General features: G+C 42.0%; 1 protein-coding gene across 1 annotated transcript; it reads right to left on the bottom strand.

Annotated features, from left to right (window-relative positions):
• Window positions 1–3,924: 3,924 nt before the first annotated feature.
• LOC118780621 (guanine nucleotide-binding protein G(i) subunit alpha-like) lies at window positions 3,925–21,146 on the bottom strand. The gene is made up of 9 exons (XM_036533223.1): window positions 20,525–21,146; window positions 12,228–12,270; window positions 10,002–10,143; window positions 9,492–9,649; window positions 7,901–8,029; window positions 7,409–7,538; window positions 6,868–7,021; window positions 4,963–5,175; window positions 3,925–4,566 (listed from the first exon to the last, which is right to left on the bottom strand). The coding sequence occupies exons 1-8, from the start codon at window positions 20,640–20,642 to the stop codon at window positions 4,985–4,987; spliced, it is 1,065 nt and encodes a 354-aa protein (XP_036389116.1). The 5' UTR covers window positions 20,643–21,146; the 3' UTR covers window positions 3,925–4,566; window positions 4,963–4,984.
• Window positions 21,147–21,281: the final 135 nt, after the last annotated feature.

The following is a 21,281-nucleotide window of genomic DNA, read 5'->3' as shown; positions in this document are numbered from 1 at the left end:
TACACTCGGTTGGGGAGCAAATAAGCAGAAAAGGGTTTGAAAAGGGTTTGAAATTGGGAAGATTTACTTCAACTTCAGTTTTCATGACATTTTTCTCTGTAATTTTGAACAGCATTTTTTTGAAAATAACAGTCCTTTATGAATATTTTTTCAGGATAATAGACATGGCAAGTTCTGTGCTGTTCTTGTTACCTATAGTACTCTCACGACCGAAGCACATCAGTCCTGACCAGGCATGTTGGAGTACTTTCAGGTCCCTTTCTGAAGCAGGGTGATGGTTTCCATTTTAAAAACCCAGCTTGTAGTAACCATAGTAACCACATCTCTCCTCTCCTGCCCAAGACACTGTAATACATCTCAGCAGTCGCTGGATGTTAGGAGGCGGGGCCAGGAAACTATACTCCTCCCCTTGATATACAACTTGTGTTGTCAGGCCCAAGTTATCCTATTATCACTGTTATGCTCCTGAAGGTACTGTGCAATACTGTGCAGTAGTTATGTTTCATCACTAGAGGTGGATGTTGAATCATAGTGATGTGGGTCTGTAATGTGTGATTATACCTGCCCTTGTGTTCTCTTTTCTCCACAGAAGTCTGCTCCTCCCTCTCTCTGTCACTGGATCAGTGGGGCTTCATTTTTGAACTTGGCTATCAGGGTGCCACAGGAGGCCCGAAGACTTCTTTTCCAATGTTTCTATTATGTCATTGCTTCAGAAAGAAGCTATTTGCCCTTAAGATACCCCACCCCTACAGACGTTGTCATCACATCCTTAGAAGACTGAATATTGCAGGTCAGACATAAGCAAACTATACTAGGAAACACATCACATTGGGTTCTACACAGATTTTGAAACAAGCCCCTAAGTGTGGCACCAGAATTAGTCTTCCTAAGTCTTTGAGTCATTTGACTTTGACTGAGCACACTTTATCCTGCCATGTGGCTACTGGGTGGCTGTTGATGGCTGTTGTCCAGTCTGCCTCTTTGTCTTGGTCTGATTACAAGAAAAGACTTTGCAGAGCTGCTCAGACCACTGCTAGATTGGAAACTCATTCTGGACACCAAGACACAAAGTAATCTAATCAACATGCCAGAAGCACATTATAGAATGACATCATGAAACATGCCATTTTATGTCCCTGAATGTTATCATCACCTGTAGTTTCATGTCTAAATATCTTCAATTATACATTTTAACTGTGGAAAAATACCACAGATATTTACTTGTATACAGTTGTGAACCAGAATCTTTTGTTTAAACTGAAACTTTACTGTCACGTAATAAGGATGTTATTCAGGCTGACATTTAAATATATGAACACCCCCCAGAGACATAGACGGTATTTTGTAAATAAAGGTTAGGTTTATTCTCTGTATATTACAAACAGAATATATATTTAACATTCTAAGGAAGTGAAATGATAGGTAAGCTTGTTGCTTTATTTTTGCGAATGAATTTTGAATCTAAACGACCAACCTGGCTTGTAAAATGTAGTAAAATAAAGGTATTAATTCCATCAGCTGTCTGATTATTCTGCACACCTCATCCATAATGAACTGCACAGCACAAGTGAGGCTTCAACCCTTCTATCTTTATTTAAAGTCCAAGATGGGAAGCAATGTTTTTTTAATGTACTTGCAATTAAAGAATTACTTAAGCATGTCTATTGCATTTGCTGTTGGTAAAATCTTTCATAGCAAATTTCTTTTCTTGAACGAATGCTGCATCCCAGCAAAAACATTCTGAAATATTCATTTAATTTCACCCCATGTAAGTTATAGTATCCATAACTTTAATACATATTATCATGTAAGATTAAGGGCTGGAAAAAGGTTGGTATTTACGGAACATTCTATTCTAAAGCCACCACACCATCAAATTATTATTAGGTCATTAATTTTACCCCAACACAAAATAATCCTGTTGCACTTTCATGAAGTATCTGTAACTGAAGTAATTCGTTTCAGAAACCAATTCTGATTTTGAAAATGTAAAGGAACCCAAACACGAAAATATTTAGTACCATTTTATTATGGTGTTCTCTATTGCAATGAAATGTCTCACTTTTGATGAGATGACACATGCCTTACCAACAACGTCCTTCACCTTCAGGTCCAGCTTTTCTTACAAACACTGGTAGAAGCACCAGGTTTCTCCCTGTCTATTGAGCAAATGCTTGCTGCTAACACCATGACAAGCCCAATACAGACAGCAGGTCAGGATGTGCATGTGCAGGGAACATAACATAATAAATGGCACAATATTCTATCCTGTTTGCGCTTCTATGTGAAGACCATCTCAGCATGGCTTTGAGTGCTGTCAGTGCTGCAGTTTCCTATATATATGCTGTTATGGCACAGTACCAGATGCTGTTAAGCTACACCCACAGTGAGAACACAAACTCTTCTCTAATCTGTGTACATTTTACAAGGAGGAGTATATTTCACCCCCATATATTATTTGTATAGCAACAGTTCAGTCAATTCCACCTACACACGGTGACGTGTGTCCACGTCAACCATATATTTAAAATCTTATAGGCAGGGAAGTATGAGCATAATACAAACATGTTATTAAAAACCATTGAAAAAAATAATTGAATTTACTGACAGTAAAGGCTACCAATGTCTTGTCCAGAAGACACTGCAGAGAAAGCTTACAAGATAAACTCATTTTACATTTGGCTTTGATGATCATACAATAAATGACTGACCAAAAAACATATTTGGAGACATAAAACAGACTAACAAAAAAACAACATACTCAACCTCACAGAGTTAATAGTGCCACCTTATACTAAGCTTTCCTACCTGCAGAGAATTTGCTAGAAATAATTTATAACTATTAAAACGTAATAAGTACACCAACCTTAGATTTGCATGTAAGAGGCACAATTACAGCATGGAAAAAAACATGACTTGTACTTATATATGGATGTACAAGTAGGTACTGCAGCTAATGGAAAGTATCCATTACCTGTTTAGGTAAAGGCCTTAACAGCATGTGTGCAATTTCTTTATGATCAACAGGAGCAGAAAAGAGCCCATGTGAGGGATTGGTTATCAAGGTTCAGTTAGGAGAAAAAAAAAAAAGAAAAAAAAAAAACCCAGAGGCCAGAGGTTATCATCACCATTTAATAGTGTATCTGTACATATAGTCAAACTGACAGATAATCAGTTAATGTCACCAGATCTTTCACAGGAATATATGGCACTTTTCAAAAGTGGAAGTGGCTGTAGTCCACAGATTGAGCCTGGCTGTTTGGCAACGCAGAGCTTAGACACAGAATGGAGGCTGGACGCCACCTTTTAAACCGGATATTCATACCAACTAGACCTTCAGTCATCAGTTTGTTCTCCATTGAAATCTACTAAATTAAAAAAAAAACCATCAATTTCAATTAAAAACAAATTTTCTCTTACAAAAGGCTTAAAATACCAAGCAATAAAAGCCAGCCTCACTTCCCTCCCCTCCCCATGACTCAGGGTTCATATTAAGCGTTTCTCAGCTCAGTCAGCAATGACTCCTGCTTTTACTACAGTGGACAAGCTCCACAAGTATAAAAATACTGGTTAGTATAAAGTGGTCCCTTTATGGTACCCTCTGTAGTTTTGGTTAAAAAATGCAGGCCAACAGCCTGTTTCCAGCCCCTTATCACAGGCTGGTCAGTTTGAAATGCATGGTCCCTAGCTTCCTAAGTGTAAACTAAACAGCAAATGGATTCAAAGGTCAAACTTATTCACACTTTTAGCAAACAAGAGCATAAGTAGCACTGGTTAGACCATGCACACAGCTAGGAACATCCCATTCCATGATTCATGATCTCCAGAAAAACTGGTGTATTTAAATCTGACTCTTAACTGTGGAGAAAAAAATACTGGTAAGAGATCTAAACTAAACTCATGTGAAAAGCAAAAAAAAAAAAAAATTCATGGCAGAAATCTACTGAATATTTACGGGAGGCCAAGGATGTTACACTCGGGGAAAAGGCTGCAAAACCTTGGGAATGCTGTGAAGAAAATAAAGAATGGAAAATAAATTGTGACTGGAAACAAGAACCACTGCTCCAGTACGGATCCACTGTCAGAGTGAACCCAACATCAATACACAAAAATCAGATTTACATTTTGGTCATTGTGCAAAGTGAAGAGAATCTCTGAATCTCTGAACAGGGTTTGTTAAGCAGACTAAAAGAGGCTGTACATTTGAATTAAGATGTGCTTCTAAAATGCTGGTGAAAGAATGCATGTTCCTCCCTGCTGGTTTTAGTACTGACCTGGTGAATGCAGCACTCTTTCCCAGGACATCTAGTAATACTAGTGGCAAAACTCTCACTGAGAGATTATATCATATTTACACACACCTGTCCCACTCAACTTTAGCAGTTACATTGATACTTGTTTAGCAAAAAAACAAAAAATCCAGAAACTGGCAGTGGAGTATTTAACAACTCTGCACACAGTGTGACCACCATTGCCATGCGTTCCAACTTCGTAAGGCCAGAGCCATCCTCCATGGTCAGTCCCAGTGGTGAGTATCCAATTAGCTATGCTTCAGTGAGCAGTGACCTGGAGGGAGGGAAGAAAGAAGGACCTGTACTGCAGTGATCAGTGAAAGCTTTACAGACGCTGGGGACGATTAGAGCTGGGCCATTGGCCGGCTCAATATTTGCACCTGTTATCTGGGGAACCTTGCACTGTCTGTGAACCCTATTTATACTGCTGAACTCCTTCCAAAGCCATTTCATTGCAGCACCTACAGACAATATTGCCCATTAAGATCTGAGCCAGTCTATTCAGTCCCCACATATGATGGTTAAGCAACTCCGGCCTTGAAGAACAGTGTCAGCACGTGTTCCAAATCCAGCTTCTCATCAGACCTGGTGTGTTAAGAGAGGCAGACAGCAGGACGGGGCCGACAGCACGCCTCGCTACTGCCCCCTACAGATGAGATAAGGTGCCTACCTGTGCGCAGTGCCTCGGAGCCTCAGTACAGTCCACACTCTTTCAGGTTGTTCTTGATGATGACATCTGTGACAGCATCAAAGACAAACTGGACGTTCTTTGTGTCGGTGGCGCAGGTGAAATGCGTGTAGATCTCCTTAGTGTCCTTCCGCCTGTTCAGGTCCTCAAACTGGCACTGGATGTAGGCTGCCGCCTCCTCGTATGTGTTTGATCCTGAGGACAGAGGAGAGTCTGTTGAATTGTTTGAATTGCCTTTTTATTGGGACTATTTACACAAAGCTATAAGCAGCATAAAACACAATCCTTTTTATCACTTATTTTCACTGCACTGTAAACACCCTTTCCTAATACTGCCTGTGTGAACATTTACATTTATTTACATTTACATTTATTCATTTAGCAGAAGTACAAAAGTGCATATTGTGGGCAAACAACAGGCACAAGGGCAAGATGTGTACAGGTCACGCAATGTAGACAGTGCTGAAGCTGAGCACAAGGTCAGTGGAGCGAGACAGAACTAATCTGATCTAAGGTCACATACATCAGACGCAGGCACTGGGACAATAAAGTGCTGCTATACTACCTAAGCAAAAATGTGCTACAAATATAGCGTAAGAGAGTGCTACAAGTACGAGCCAAACATAGTTCTCTGCACCTGGAAAGACAAGCAGGGGACACAGAAAACTAAATCTTCAACAAGACAAAAAAGGAAACAGCAGAACAATGTTTCATGAGTTGCTGCAGTGCTGTGATGGCTGATCTGGGAAATCGACTGGCCCGGGTTAATGAGGGGAGCTGTAACAGGAGTATTACTGCATTACCACTGTGCAGTAGATCCCCTTGGCTTTGCAGAAACGTTACATAATAATACATTGGAACATTGCTCCCATCTGACTACAAGACTGCAATTCAGAGTTCAGAGACAGTACTATAGTCTAAAATAATATAATCTACATTTTAAGACATCTTAAAATATATTCTACAGTTAAAGCTGAAAAATACAGTTAAAGTTAAAAATACTGTCTTGTAAAAGAAAAGCACAGTATGGTAACGGAGGGAAGCTCTTAGAACAAATCCAATCTCCTATATATCTGTAGAATGATAACTGTAGAGTGAATTACTAAAGGTGTTTCAAGGCAACAACATACCTTGATGCCCTTTAACAATTAATAACTCAATGTTAGTTCTTACAAAGGTATCTGATAACTCACCTTTGCCTAAAAGCACATCCTTAGAAATCACTCGACCCACCTGTTCTCTTTGGCATAAATGATGTATATTTTACAGACTGCACCACTATGGCTTTCAATAACTGGATTCTTCCCATTGGTGCTCTACATCCCACCAGCAAACATTTCTGTCTGTCTTCTCTGAGACAGGTCTAGGGGAATGTGCTGACAGCAGCCTACTGGATTTCAATTTCAAGCTGAGTGTCTAATCCACCAAGGCAAATCTAATCAATTTTCTTTGCCTTACTGAGTTGTTCCACAAACAGAAGATCAAAGCGCTAGAATGAGCTTTTTTAAAAGCAAGCAACAGGAAATAAAATGGCCACCACATACTGGTACCCATCATGCACCTGACATTAGAATGTGAAAATGACCACTGAAAGTGACTGGAAACCCTGCAGCAACCCTGACGTGTTTCAGAGCTGTGGCAAAATGCAGCAGCAGGGACAGAAACAGTTAGAGAGCATGGAACTCAAAAAAGGGGAAAGCACATGAATATCTGAGCTTCTTTAACTTCTGACTTCTGACTCTATCTTCTAACCCTAACCCTAAAGCCATAATTACTGAGAGTTACAGAGAAGGATTGAAATGATAGGAATATGCACTGCCTCCTTGTTTTTCTTCTTTTTGAATGTAAAGCATACACCAGGTAGAGCTGAGAACATAAGGACCTAACCTGAGTACTCGGGATAGCATATGGTCAGGTGACTCCTCTGAATCTTCTCCTCAAACAGGTCTTTCTTGTTGAGGAACAAGATGATGGAGGTGTCGGTGAACCACTTGTTGTTGCAGATGCTGTCAAACAATTTCATGCTCTCATGCATGCGATTCTAAAGGGAGATCAAAGAGTTACACTCAAACAAGCTTATTTAGTTGGCTTTCACTTCGGTTCATTTGTAAGCATATTTTCCTGATTTTACATAAGATGTAAATATGTCAGTAATTACTAGGGCAAAGGTGGGAGCTTTTTTAACAAACAAAACCCAAAGAAGACACATGAGTATCATTATCTGACATGAGCAGAGTGTCCCTGAAAATGTATGCTTTTTCTGTATGAATAAGCATTATGCATGCATTTTTTAGCTTAGTACACATTTCTATGTTTACTAGCAGAAGGCACATTTATGTACTTCTGCATAAAATTGATCATTACTATTTTTGTCAAAATCGATCAGCTCATACAAGTCTCTCCTGAATGAGCATCCAGCCCCACCCACCATTTCCTCATCCTCTGCCAGAACGAGGTCATAGTCACTCAGCGCCACACAGAAGATGATCGCCGTGACGCCCTCAAAGCAGTGTATCCACTTCTTCCTCTCCGAGCGCTGGCCGCCCACGTCAAACATCCTGCAGAGAGAGAGGAGCAGGGAACGCTGTGAGGGACGGGACTCAGCGGCTGTGTCCTTCTGCAGTTACCATTCAGCCTTTTCCATCAAAGAGAACAGCACAAATGACACCCTCTTATACTGTAGTCACAGAGCACAGTCAAAGCTCTCTGCATCCCAATGACTTAATGTGGTCACACAGCAGAGCCATAACTTTCCACATCCCAGTGCCTTGACTCATAAGGACTTCTGATGTTGAGTTTTCAGGTTCGAATCTAAGGAGTACAACTGCTGTTGTAGTGTTGAGAAAGGTCATCACAGGTTATCAGTCACCAAGAGACAGGCTTCAGTAGCTTTGCGGTGGGAGGTCAGGAGGATACTGACTTGAAGTAAAGCTCCTTGAAGGTGAAGTGTGTCTCCACGATGCCAGTGGTCTTGACCCGAGTGCGGAGGACATCCTGCTGTGTGGGGATGTAGCCTGGCTGGGATATCCTGTCCAAGTCGTTCAGATAACTGGAGAGGAATGAACTTGTGAACACATTGCTCATACTCCACACAGAGACATCACAGAGCTGAAGCTACACGTCTCTATGATGCGCAAAAATGTATGAGTTGCTCATTATTTAGATATGCGCTTTTTAAGAACATTTAGATAGTATGACAACCTGCAGCTACTAGGGGGCAGTATTTACATAATGGAACAGCAATTTTCTAAATAAAAAACAATTATTGTTGATAACCAACTGTATAGAGATGGAGTGTATATATCGCATAAGCACACAAGCCACCTATTGGTGGTTGCACGTCCAATCAGGGAGGGAAGTGGTTAGAAGCCCAGCCCAGAAAGGGCCAGAGACCAGATGTGTGAGCTGCAATACTAAATGAGGCTCATACTGTACTTTGGGGAACCACACAAAAGGAAGGTTTCTGCTCCAGGTAAACTGCTCTATGTAAACCACATCTGCGCCAGAGAAAGTGTGATTGGTTTCAAGTAAAGTGTTTTGCCTTGGTGTGTTTGCTCCCAAACAAACCTTCTTTGATCTTAGGTATAGTGTGTTTGTTCTCAGGTAAAGTGAGTTGCTCTCAGGCAAAGCATGTTTGGTCTCAGATAAAGTGAATTTGATCTCAGGTAATGCGAGTTTGGCTCCAGGTAAAGCGAGTTTGGTCCCAGGTAAATTGAGTTTGGTCCCAGGTAAAGCGTAAATAGAGAACACCACCCTGCAGTGTTAACAGACTGAACCTTCACCTTGAGCCTGTTATGTGTGCCAGGTTTCCACAATAAAGGCTGTCCCTCATGAGCTGCTCTGCTGGACCTCCATGACTGTCACAGCACCCCAAAGCAGCCCTGCCATTGGTGAAACACAGCAGCCAATCCTGGAGGGGAGCTATCCTCCCTCGCATTGTGCCTTTTAGATGGCCATGACGCTATCACTTGCAGCAGCTACATCCCTAAACACCCTTAAAGCCGGTATTCCAGCTACCAGGAAATATGCCTGGATAATGCTGTACTCCCCAACCTTCCTCAGTGAAGGCAGGATGAGGTTTTGCATAGCAGAGGAGATGTAGCGATGTGCCATCCTAGGCTGAGCTCAGAGGGCAGGTGCAGACGAATATCAGCTGCCTCCCAAGCTCACCAGCCGGAGGCCCACAGTCTCCCAGCCACTGCCAGTGAAACGCATGCTTCTCTCACAGTGCGGTACACACAACACTCTGCCGCAAACACACACCAGAGCTGAAACAGCCACACTCTGCAGTTCCAAACACAGCGCACACCCACTCCTAACACCACCGAGTGCACCTGTGCACTATCAAATGGATCTGAGTAACTGCACCCCTAATGTGAAGACCTTAGATCAAAGGTTCTTTTGTGCAACATCACGGCTTGTGCAGAATTTCCATCAGCACTGTTTTTCAGAGGCTGGAGACAGAAAGCACAAAGATTAAAAGCACAGAGGTGCTGCTGTGAAGCTCTTACTAGGAGGCGGAGTCGTTGAGCTGGTACTCCCTGGACCTGCTGAAGCAGCTCTGCACCCCAGCATCCCTCCACAGTCTGCCGATGACCCCCGCCAGCTCCGCTGTCATCAGGCCCTCCTCCGCTGTGCCAGCCAGCACGAAGAGCTGCCGGGCATCATCCTGCAGATCCACACAGCACACGGACGGACTGACTGACTGACTGACTGAGAAGCAGACATCCATGACAGTGATGTGCCTTTTAACTGTTCAAAGAAATGCAAGCAAATATATTATGAACCACAAAAAAAATCTAATAAGATTTGCTGAGGGATACGCTGACATGCAGCTTCATAGTTCTGTTTCATTCTACTAGATTCAAAATTGGTATAGATGTGAGTGGGAATGCATCATCAAGTTCAACGTTTCAATACATGCAGGATCTTCACCAACCATATTGTCCTCCAGATGAAGATGTTACTCAGATTGGTCTGGTCTGGTATACATGAAAAATAAATAAGGATAAATGTCTTACTGCTCTGGTCGGCTCTCCAAAGTCGATCTTCAGACGGCCCATGGCACGGATGATGGCGATGATGGACTGGATGGTGTTGCTGTAAACCACCACTTTGTACTGTCGGCACTCCTCCTCCGAGTAGCCATCTTCATGGATGATTCTGCCACAGGAGAGAAAGAGTTAACTGGCTGCATCATGGATCACAATGAATACATTAATACAAACAGCGTGTTCACGGTGTACACATTAACGCAGGCATCACATTCATCATGAACACATGAATAAAAAAGGCTCTGAAGTGGGTCAGAAGGTAAAAGCACTTGTTTCAAGTGCAGGCTGAGCCCTATGGCCCGGGTTTGGTCCTGACCATGTAGTGACCAGGATGTTGACAGGGGGCCCACAGCAGTGGAAAAAAACTGGCTTCATTCAACTAGGCGTGGGATAGGAATAAAGGTGGGTAGGGTGAACAGAGAACCATGTCACTGTGGAGCAGGAAGAGGAAGATAAATGTCAGCTGTAATCCAAGAATGACAAGGAGTTGATCCACAAAAATACCTTAACTTGTTCATACCGTTATGATTTTTCTTTATTTACTGTTTAATGACAAGTTGTCTGATGAAGAAGTTAAACTAGAAGTGCTCCTTTTGAATTACATTAGTCATTATTTGGTCTGTGAAAATGAACTTAAGACAAACTTGCATAAATAACAGTTGTAACACTGAACAACAGCTCAGTACAATTCTAGCATTTTAAAAATATAATAAATTAATTTGGCTCATGAAAAACCCAAATGGCTGGTGAATTTTTTCATCTACCACCCACCCTGGCCTAAGTGCATTCTGATGGAGCACAGCCCAAGCATGTATCCTTTATAGATGACATATTAATGACCTACTAATGAATCTATCCTGCTGTTCTGCAATAGTTAGCCCCATCTCTGTGCTTTCCTAAACATCGCACACCAAGTCATGCTGTTTCTGTTCTAATCAATTCAATATTTTAGAGCATTCGTGTGTGATTATAAATAAGCCAACTCTGACCACTGACATAAATTCAACAGAGCCTACAGTATGCAGGGTCTAAAACATCCCAAGTGCAAGATGTAATTCTTCTTTCCCGTTTTGACAGCTTGTAGCGCAGGGAGAGTATGAATGCAGCTGAGGAGGTCCCACACTGAGCAAACCAACACACACAACCTGGCACAGCAGACAGCTCCAAAAAGGGCTCTCTCAGCACTCTGAGTAATCCAATGCAACTCTGCAGCTCCAATTATCCTCAGTTTCCCCAGCACGCCATCATTTTGCAGATCATTATTTTTCATTGTTTCACAGGGGTGAAGACAATGTAGACATGAAGCCAGCTGGGCCATTCAATAATTACACCTGGTGTGCAGACTACTCTCGTTAAGTTAGTAACATGGTTCATTTGACTTCTCAGGGACTCTGCCCATGTATCATACAGACACTAAAAACACATCTCAGAGAAAAACCCTGAAATTGCCTTTACTCCACCAGGGATAGGGGTAGGTACATCAGCAGGGTGTGCTTGTCTCGCTACTCTCAGGCACCCTGCAATTTGCCAGGTACACACATATTGTTCAGATGACATCACTGGAGCAGCACCTTTGCTCCAATGAGAGCCCACTGCGGTGTGCTGTGCGATTGAAGGACTGTACTCATCTTGCCTCAGCGCTCCAGCACAAGTGCACTGGTTGTCATAGTGACACAAGCCAACTCCTACTGTAAAGCAGGGTTCCAAAAAGGGGAGAAGGCATCAAGAATAAACCCACAAATAATCTTATCATAAACACCTCTCATGTCTGGGAGACATGTTGGGATTCCGATGCCATAGCTGGGAAACGCTGAAGCAATATAACAGTTCATCTTCTGCAATCTCATTTAAAAATGAAATTTATCATAATATATCAAACAATATGCTGCTCAGCCCAAGAACATATCACAAATACATTTAAAATATATCAATATAAAGCAGAAATACATTGCAATATGTATAAATGGCAACAATTTATATATTTTCAATATATTGCTTGAGCTAAAAAATACATTCTCTGAAATATATTCTCACTGTATTACTGTTTTGTATGGGATTACTTTAGGTGGTAATGCACTTTCAGCATGCTTTAGATGTATCTATGGAAACAGAGCTCTCCACAGCCATAGGGAAAATATTGACAGGTGTTAGTATCAAGATGTACTGTAGTTACTGCTGGGGATCTGAACTTACTTCATCTGCTTTACAATCGTGCTTTTCCCCGACTCTCCAGCACCTGGAAGCAGAGAAAATCACTTTAGTCACAGAGCCACCTGTACTGACACAAGGAAGCCAATGAGCAACTGCAGGACTTTCAAGCCAAATGAAACATCAAGAGTAGCAAGTTTCAGAAATGTGTCAAAAATGTGGCCAATATCAGCTGAACGAGTGGATGCAGAGGAAAATTTACAAAATCTTGTTCGGACAGTGACATAACATAATTGAAAATATTAGCCATGGCAGGGTGCAGCTGGGGACCTGGAGCCAGGACCAGCGGTTTGCACCTCTGCAGTCCACCTCATATGTGCCAAATGTGAGATGAATGAGTGACTACTGCCAAAAGCTACTAAAGACGAAAAAACGCATTTGGCAGCCATTTTGAGCGTGGCCTTTGACTTGGGGCCAGGTGCTTCTGCGGACACAGGAAACAGATGTGAGGAATGTTAATATGCAGACAAGGGAAGATAAATGTGTGAAAACTGATTATGCGATGCCATGATTCCATGACGCAAAAAGACGCATGCAGCGGCGAGCCTGAGGACAGAAATGAACTAAGACACAGACAGCAAATAGAGCAGCACAGGCCGTGTGGTTCAAAGAGACGCAGAAGGAGCAGAACTTAGCTTGACCCACTAAAATACCATTATTGAGCCCGCAAACCCGAGGCAAATACAGAATCCATTGAGAACTGCATGTTTTACTCTGAGACATCACTAAGGACACAGGAAATGTGCTCACTTGCATGATCACAAAAGCTAAATAAAAGGAAAAATGTAAAATCTGAAAGGGAACAATTCAGAAGCCAAGCCTGACTGGAATTTCTTTCCCCCCTAAATGGGACTTCATTTCAGAGTAAACAATCTGTTTTCAATAGTTTCTTTTGGTCATGTTTATTTGAATCTATTCTATGCACCCATCACAGTCTTTGAAGTGCAAAAGCTGACATCAATTTACAACCAAGACTGGAGAGGCAAACACAGTAGAAAAGTGACCAAGAAATTCCCCTCAAGTAACACATTTCATGCAGCACAGATATTCCACAGACAGAAAAGCACACTGTGTCCATCAGTACAGCCCCCCTTGCTCACATACTACCTCCTCACTGATCAATGATAAAATGAGGGAGATGATGAGTCTGATACTACTAGTACTAATAATAACAACAATAAAATACCAAATATATGGTATGTTTCCAGAAGACTGATTAAAAGCTACACTTCTCTGGTTCTCCACATTTCTACCCAGATTAAAAAAAAAACCCTCTCAAACCATAAAAGCTGTATGAAAGGAATGCATCCAATGTAAACAAACTTCCTTCAAACAACACATTAATAGAACAAGAAGGCTCTATCTTGTTACAACAGAAAGTAACTTCTATTTGTCTTTTTTTTTTTTAGCAGAAAAAATTGTGTTGGAACAACTGACTGCAACTATATTTGCAGCTTATTAAGAAGTTTATTACAAAGTCCACTTAGCCACTTACTTGAACGTACATTTAAGTTGAAGGTAAGGATACATACTAATTGCAGATTGATAGATCTGGGAGTTACTTTGAATTCAGAGTATTATTAGAACCGTTCAATGCTATTAAACATAACACATAATGTTGAAATATCCGACGTATATCAGATTTATGAGAGTCAGATTTGTTATCTCTTACATTTAATATTCAGGGTACCAGGCTGTTGTCAGACATCTGGCCATTGAACTTTGACCGAAGTCATTCACATTCGAGGCATCTGCCTGACATACAGGGGAGAAGAGTCGGTAAAAGCAGATGCAGATGGATCAGCAGCTGTGGAAGGCATCAGTCCCTAACGCCACACACCAAAAGACCGAAACGGCCTTTGATGATGTTTGTTGTTGCAATACTGACAAGTAAGGGCATCAGAAGGTACAGTCCTGCCATATTTCCAAGTGGGACAACTGGTTTCCCTGAAATTGAACTGGTACAAAAGCACAGGTAACCACAGCTACATCACAGGTGACTATCCAATTTGTCAGTGAAGCTCATGCACAGTGTGAGCATGTGAGGAGGGGCATGGTCAGGCGATGAGTGATTGGTAACAGGCCACGCACTGCAGTACTCTGACGCACTGGGGCGGGGGGGGTGGTTACCCCACTGGCCCTTATTTATAGACCATGAAGTGTCTGACGGACGAAGGGGAAAGGGGTCGTGTGGAAAATTCCTCACTGTCGGTATTCCTGCCAAACAGCTGCCTCTTCATTCAGCCTGGTGCTGCAGTGCAGGCCAGATGAGTCCCGTACTCAGCTAAAGGTTACCAGCCAACCTCCGTCAGGACTCTATGCATGTGTCGTACCGCGAGTTGTGAACACCAGGAGCGGCAGAGAATGACTGCCCTTTGGGCTGAAGTGTTAAATGTGCTTCAGATTTCCCACAGGACTGCAACAGAGTGGCATTAACCTCCATACAGGGTAGTACTTATTCCTTCGCTTACACAAATACTGGCTTTTCAGGATAAAAAAACAACCTAATTACCACAGGAGTAGACAATGTCAAATGTCATTCCAAAGTACTTGACCTACAGATCAATTAGCCTGTGTACTAGCTGTAAGACAAAGCTGGTAAAAATAACCTTTTTCTTTTTGTCGAATTCGCCTGGGCAAACCAGGATGACAGCAGCGCACGTTTCTGACACATTTAACAGATGAGGCAGTGAGCAAATTACTGAATAAAATGGCCCCTGGGGGGGATCAGGTTACACCATCATGCTGCCTGTTCCCTCATAAAAGAGGCAGGGAGTGTGGAAAAGTGTAACTGCTGGGGTGTCGCATGTGATCCCAATTAAACAAGATATATAGATTGGACTGACAGCGGACCTCTTTCAAATCTTACAGAAGAGGTGAGTGGAATGATGTCCTGAATGTTACCTGTCCACTGTCAAAAGGCAAGCTTCAATTTCCTGACAGAGCCGCTCAAATTTTTGAGATTCATTGTTTGTTCCCTACTGTATGTCCATTTGATATAATACATTCAACATACTTCAAGCTCATTTCCAAGCTGGAATATGCGTGATATAACTGATATGATCTGCAACACAGAACATAACATGCACAGGGACAATGAGACAACAGAATGAAGAATGTCTTTAATTTCAGGGTGCCCCAGAGGGCAACCACAGCATGCCACATTAGTATTGATTTATTCCAGAAAAAGCCTGGAACCGGAAATAATCAAAACCTCCAGGAATGAAAAAAGCAGGAGTTCCCCCCCCCAGAGCCAGCTGAGAAAGGCCATATTTCTCCTCCACCCACTATTAATACATGAATGTTTGCATACACACATATATGCATACATTCATTCATTATTTATTTATTTAATCATTTAATATCAGAGTATCTTGTTTACTGGTGCTCCATAAAATATTGTGTGACTAAAAACTGAAAGTTATGACCAATAACAGCTAGGCTCTGACACTTAACGTTGTATCAATAACAAACGGCTGTACACATCAGATGGGAAGTTATGAATTTGGACATGATTCTAAGATGCCGATTTGAGCTATCAAACTCATATAAAATATGTAATCAAAGCATCATTTTATCATCTGACAGGGTTACAGAGCGGGTTGAAAATTTCAGGTAAATTTCAAAAATCCCACACATACAAGCACGCTGTATTCTCAGTTTGGATCAGGCCCACCTAAAATAATTAAAAGAGGGTTCTTCTTAATCTTTGAAGAATTCCAAAATTGCTAGGTCATACATTTTTTACTTGTCATGGATGAGATAATTTGCCTCTGGTATATGTGGCAACAATGTGTAAAATTACAATGAAATATACTGACTTGTATCAAGCTGTTTGCATGAGAGCTAAGTCACCCAGACAACCGGAATATTACAATGCAGAGTCCTTCACATCTGTGTCTGACAGAACTTAACATTAGTCCCTCAGCAGAATTTACACTTTACAATTTACAGTCTGGACCCTGAGGAAGGACTGCTGACTTGTTCCCCTCAGGACAGTGCTTTAACACACCCTTTACCCAGAATTCTCTTCACACATCACCAGCCAAGCCACATATACCATGTCTACAGTTCACTTAACAGCCATATCAGTATGTGATGTAAACACATTTGTTTCTTTGAAAAAATCTTACAAGGACAAACAGTTTATCTAATGCCAGCAGAATACAGCAGTACTATGAACACCAGCAATGCCATACACCAGCACTACAAAACCAGCACTGTCATACACCAGCACTACAAAACCAGCACTGTCATACAACAGTATTATAAACACCAGCAATGCCATACAGCAGCATTATAAACATCACTGTCATACAGCAGCCCTATAAACACCAGCTACATCAGCATTATAAACACCAGTATCATACACTAGCAGCATCATACATCAACACTGTAAACCTAAGCAATGTCATATAGCAGCATTATAAAGATCACCACTGTCATACAGCAGTACTACAAACACCAGCAGTGTCATACAGGAGCACTGTCACACTCCAGTATTGTCATACAGCAGCACTATGAACACCAGCACTATTATAAAACGCCACTGAAAGCTTGTAGAACTCTACAGAACAAACTGCTCAGAACAAATCACCCAGCTTTCTGAAAACTAAAGCAAAAAGACACAGCCCTCAGGAAAATGGCTTGGGAAACAGAAACAAGACTGGCATTTATACACATTTATATGCAAGCTGCTGCACCAGGGAGAGCTTAATATGTATCCCTGAACACAGCAATCGCTCCACTTCATTTCCATAAACATCTGAGATGGCGTGGGAAGAGCTTATTATGAAAGCCTACGTTTGGCCTGTGTAACCACAGTAATTAAATGGCGTGATGCAGAGTATTTGCATTCTAATGCAGTGGGGATGCTTAAAAGAAATGGTCAGTAACCCTCTGTTTGTACTTGAACAAAAAAATCTGATTTAATTCAGATGACAGAAAAAGACTGAACTCTAAAGTCATCTTTCCTGCAGAAAACAGAGCCAATTTTGCGGTAAAATGACCACCACCGAACACATTATCTACAATACAAGCTCTTCTGACACAGGGTATCCGGCACACACACAAACTGGTTACTATCAGAGGGGCAAGAAGTGCAGGGGAATGTATTCATTTTTGGAAGATTAAAGCTTGAGGCATTTGTTCCTCATCTGAAAGAAATTGTGTGCATGTGTTCATCTTACAGAGCACACACATGATCACAAATTAGGAAGGTTTCAGGCAATAGCAACTGAAATTTTTTTTTGTGGTTTTCAGTTTCTCAGTTAAGCGGAGAGGCCAGAGGACCCCGTGGCTGTTGGCCAGAGGTAGAGCTGCTAGGAGAAATGGGAGAAATGCTGGCATCAGGCTTCCAGGCAGCCCACCAGAACAGCAACGTGAGGCAGCAGCACTGCAGAAGGAGCCTTCAGCAGTCGTCAGCCCCAGCCCCACCTGATGCGGAACGCATTAAAGCAAACAGGGCAACAACTGTTTAGCAATGAAACTGTCTTTTGACCCTGCTATTATCTAAACCAGATTAGTATCAATAATTCTGTCTGCAAAGAAACGGGGTATTAGTGGCATTCGCCTGTAAGTAGTGAATTGTCCCTCTATGGAATTTTGATTCCCCTAAACCTCTGTAGAGGGGCCTTTTCCAGTTAGCACTAAAACAGGGCTTTATCCAATAAGGCTGTTATTGATGAAGCCCTTTCATGGTTAAGGAGCAGGTTTGTATCAGGTCATGGTGTGCAGTGGCTTTGTGTGTTTAGAGGAAGATGCCAAGCTCCCTCATTGGACTTCATAAATCCTCTTGTTCCTCTGCAGACAGAGGAAGGGGTAGTTTATCGAGTTTACCTTTGAGCTGACAGTAAAGTAAATATGAAGCTCATGCCTTATATCTACTGCAGTGCATACAGCTTTTCTGGGACTCACAATAACCTTCATAAGCATTTAACATATGTCCATCTACAGATAGCACTGCACTTCACTTTTCCCCATAGTCTCTATGAAATCTGTTTACTAGAAGAGACAAATTTACCATTTTCCACATGGGAGCTTTTCTTTGTTTCTGTCAATGTATCATTATTTGCAACACAAAAACCAATTAACACATAAGCAGCAAAGAAAAACCAATAATTATCATCTTCATGTGCACACATCAAGTTTATACCTGTAAGATACTGTACATATGATCTGTCAGAACACAGTGTATACAAGTGTGTGAAATGTGAAAGTGAAAATGTGTGATTGTGAGAGACAAACTGTGTCAGAACTGGCTGGTTATTAGCTCCTGCATCACTGCTGGAATAATGAAGTAACCTGTAATGGCTTTGAAGTTTCAAAATTCTACAGTATGAAACAGACATGCAACTGCCCAGCCGTTGAGTGTGGGATCTTACTTCCTGCCCTGAATCCACTAAATGCACTGCAGCATTGTTGAATTTCAGGCTTGCTGGGATTTAAGTCACATTAACTGGTTCAGAACATAATGAGAACATCTATGTTCACAACACGTTCCCTAACAGCAGAACCTTTTGGTGGCCTAAGATTCCTCTGTCCAATCATTCAATTCAACCCCATTTTAACAACTGATCCAGAAACTCACTGATCTGCTCTTAATAAGCTGAGCATTCAGTGGCGTCATCCATTGAGTGGTTATTGACTAAATGTCAGATGAACGTGCTGCACTGTCTAAAATCCTGTAGTAATGGTGATGTCATACTAGGTGGCTTCAGTGCTTCTGAAATAAAGAGCTTATTGCACATCCCATTCCAAAAGCATGGGCATTAATATGCCCCCCCCCCCCCCCCCTGCAGCTATAGCAGCCTCCACTTTTCTGGGAAGGTTTCCATAAGATTTTGGAGTGTGTCTGTGGGAATTTGTACCCATTCAGCCAAAAGAGCATTTGTGAGGTCAGGCACTGATGTTGGACGAGAAGGCCTGGCTCACAATCAGTGTGCTAATTCATCCCAACAGTGTTCAATGAGGTTGAGGCCAGGGCTCTGTGCAGTCCACTGGAGTTCCTCCCCACCAAACTCGTCAAACCATGTCTTTATGGACGTTGCTTTGTGCACAGGGGCACAGTCATGCTGGAACAGGAAAGGGCCTTCCCCAAACTGTTGCCACAAAGTTGGAAGCATACAATTGTCTAAAATGTCTTTCTATGCTGTAGCATTAATGTTACCGTTCACTGGAACTAAGGGGCCTAGCCCAAACCCTGAAAAACAGCCCCAGACCATTATCCCTCCTCCATCAAACTTTACAGTAGGCAGCACTCTCCTGGCATTCGCCAAACCCAGATTCGTCCATCAGACTGCCAGATAGTGAAGCGTGACTCATCACTCCGGAGAACGCGTTTCCACTGCTCCAGAGACCAGTGGCTGTGCACCACTCCAGCCGTCGCTTGGCATTGCACATAGTGATGTTGGGCTTGTGTGCAGCTGCTCGGCCGACGCACAGTTCTTGTGCTGATGTAGCAGCCACAGACAGTTTGGAACTCTGTAGTGAGTGATTCAACAGAAGATAAGGCGGTTTTTACGGGCTACGCGCTTCAGCACTCGGCGGCCCCACTCTGTAAATTTGCGTGGTGGTCTACCGCTTCGTGGCTGAGCTGTTGTTGCTCCTAGTCGCTTCCACTTGACAATAATAGTACTTACAGTTGCCGAGGGCAGAAATTTCGCGAACTGACTTGTGGCAAAGATGGCATCCTATGACATTGCCACGTTTAAAGTCACTGAGCTCTCCAGTACGACCCATTCTACTTCCAATGTTTGTCTATGGAGATTGAATGGCTATGTGCTTGATTTTACGCACCTGTTAACAATCGGTGTGGCTGAAACACCTGAACTCAATAATTAGGAGGGGTGTCCACATACTTTTGGTCATATAGTGTACATTAGAATCTGGGACCGAAACTTTATCTCGTTTGGAAAAACTCGCTAGTTACCAACCGTGTAATGTTGCGTGCAAGTTCTTGAAAATATTTATCAGAGAAAATAACTTTGCAACATGCAGCAAATGCTGCTTAGCGAGATTCGTTCTGTAGGAAATTTTAAGGCATTTTGGGCGACATCCACATCTGAAGTTAACCACGCTCCAGTAAAATATATGAGATAATTGCGTAGTGCGTTCTTGCCATCATTCCAGAACTGTAAGAAGCAGGCAAAACTGCTGATGTTACCAGATTTCGCAGGAGCAAGGTTGCAGAAATGGCAGCCATCCTCGGACAACCTACGCTTTGTTATAATATGTCGTTACAACGAAACCGTTTGCTGTTGAAAGCCCTGTTCTGTACTCACCAAGAAGCAGCAGTTTGACTTCTCTGGATGCTTTTTCTCCGTCTTCTCTCAAATTTCGATCGATCATTTTACTCCTCTCCACTGCGGCTTTGTCCTCAGCACTCAATGTGCATCCCATTTTGAATAACAGTAAGTGTGTCTAGTTAAGACACCTGATTATTAAAAGCAAGCTCTCAGTTTGAAAACCGATTAAAATTACAGCCAGCGACTTCTCCAGCGGCTGAAATGAACCGAGTAAGAGAAAAAAGGCGTTGGCACAACTCACATGGAGCGCAGTGAAGTATGCTAAGTGCACTTTCCCACACACAGCAATCACCGATACTGAAACAATGTTAGTTTAAACAAAATGAGAAAACAATCCGAAATGTTATCAGAATCTGTTGTATGTTTCAGCGAAGTTTTCAAAAGAATAGCGGTAGTCCGCAAGCAATCTTGTTTTGGTTGTATAAGGAGTCCAATGGTTTGAAGAGAGAAACTATCTATAAAAGCAAAACTCAATAAATATTAAGAAAATACCAGACCTTTGTCTCGTAAACTTGAAATGTACACGACTATACAGTTTTTACTTTTACAGTGAAGTTTAGGGTGTCACACAGCTAACTTGGTGCTGTGCTGTGGTCCCTCTGTTTCCGTTGCTGTGAAGGGGGAAAGTATGTAAACGACAGAGAAGTGGATTTTTGGAGGGACCGATGGGAAATGTAGTTCAAACTTTCAAACTCGAAATTCTAAAATCCCTGAGAATTGAAAAATGAACTGC

This window comes from Megalops cyprinoides, chromosome 7, assembly GCF_013368585.1.
Source record: "Megalops cyprinoides isolate fMegCyp1 chromosome 7, fMegCyp1.pri, whole genome shotgun sequence".
NCBI lineage: Eukaryota > Metazoa > Chordata > Actinopteri > Elopiformes > Megalopidae > Megalops > Megalops cyprinoides.
Note: the sequence above shows the minus strand (reverse complement) of the source record. Positions and strands in the feature narration are given on the sequence as shown.